Genomic DNA, 852 nt, shown 5'->3' with positions numbered 1-852 from the left:
ACAAAGAAACTGTCGCTCAGCGTGAGTCAGCCAGGTGTTTTCTCTTTGATTTGCAGAACTTGGCCTGCTTTCAGTTTTTTTAATGCCCATTTTGTTTCTCTTTTACAAACTCGTAAGAATATGCGCAGTCCTGTGTGTGCTTGCACTTATTCTGCACCTTACCTTTTCAGAACCAATATAGATGACAGCTTTCTAAGGTCTTCTTCTTCCTGCATTTTTGTTCACTTCGCAACATGTGTGAAGGTCATTACACCTCCAACTTGCAAACGTTTTACTTTAACTCACCTGTGCTTGTCTAAAAATGATATTAAGAGTTTTGCTAACAGCAGCGCGAGGTAAAAAGTCACCTCGGAAATTGCTAACTGTGCAGATTTTATCTGTCAAAAAACAAAACGGTCGCTATGATAACATTAAAAAAAAAACTCTAAACCTACCTTTTTCCCGTTGATAAAGAAGCACAGAGCGTCTCCTTGTTTTCCTGCAGACATCTTTCAAGTGCGTGACTAAAGACCGTGACGACGACTTTATCTCCAGGAGGTAGCTCAGTACCCCTTAGCGCTTCCGTCTGCCGACACTTTCAAAATAAGATGCTTTATTCTGGTTTCTTTGTGTAGCAACTCTCTCTTGGTACACTTCAAAGTGACGTGAAACCCAATTAATTAAACTTAATACAAATGAACTAAACTCAAATTAATTTGCATGTAATTACTTATGTTTACAATAGGACATAATAATTTTTTAGAAATAAAATTTCATCGTTTTGAGCTTTCTGGGTGTTTTGGTGAATTGCATAAGCACTTGTGAAATTTTATTTAGTTTTTTTTCCTTTCTGGAAAACAAAAAAACATTTAA

The 852-nt window shown here is 36.6% G+C and overlaps 1 protein-coding gene across 2 annotated transcripts in view; it reads right to left on the bottom strand.

Moving 5' to 3' along the window:
- The window catches only part of aox6 (aldehyde oxidase 6), a 35812-nt gene extending 35243 nt beyond the window's left edge, over positions 1-569 (bottom strand). For both annotated transcript variants that reach the window (XR_015127312.1, XM_086284369.1), the window contains exon 1: positions 435-569. Coding sequence is in view for 1 of the 2 variants with exons in the window: in XM_086284369.1 (XP_086140495.1) it covers positions 435-488 (54 nt within the window). In the remaining variant the exon portion in view is untranslated. The remainder of the gene's footprint in view (positions 1-434) is intronic.
- Positions 570-852: the final 283 nt, after the last annotated feature.

This window comes from Aulonocara sp. 'chitande type north' Nkhata Bay, linkage group LG23 (assembly GCF_057382095.1).
Source record: "Aulonocara sp. 'chitande type north' Nkhata Bay isolate Kocher_YH1m ecotype deep benthic linkage group LG23, A_spYH_male_GT1.1, whole genome shotgun sequence".
NCBI lineage: Eukaryota > Metazoa > Chordata > Actinopteri > Cichliformes > Cichlidae > Aulonocara > Aulonocara sp. 'chitande type north' Nkhata Bay.
Note: the sequence above shows the minus strand (reverse complement) of the source record. Positions and strands in the feature narration are given on the sequence as shown.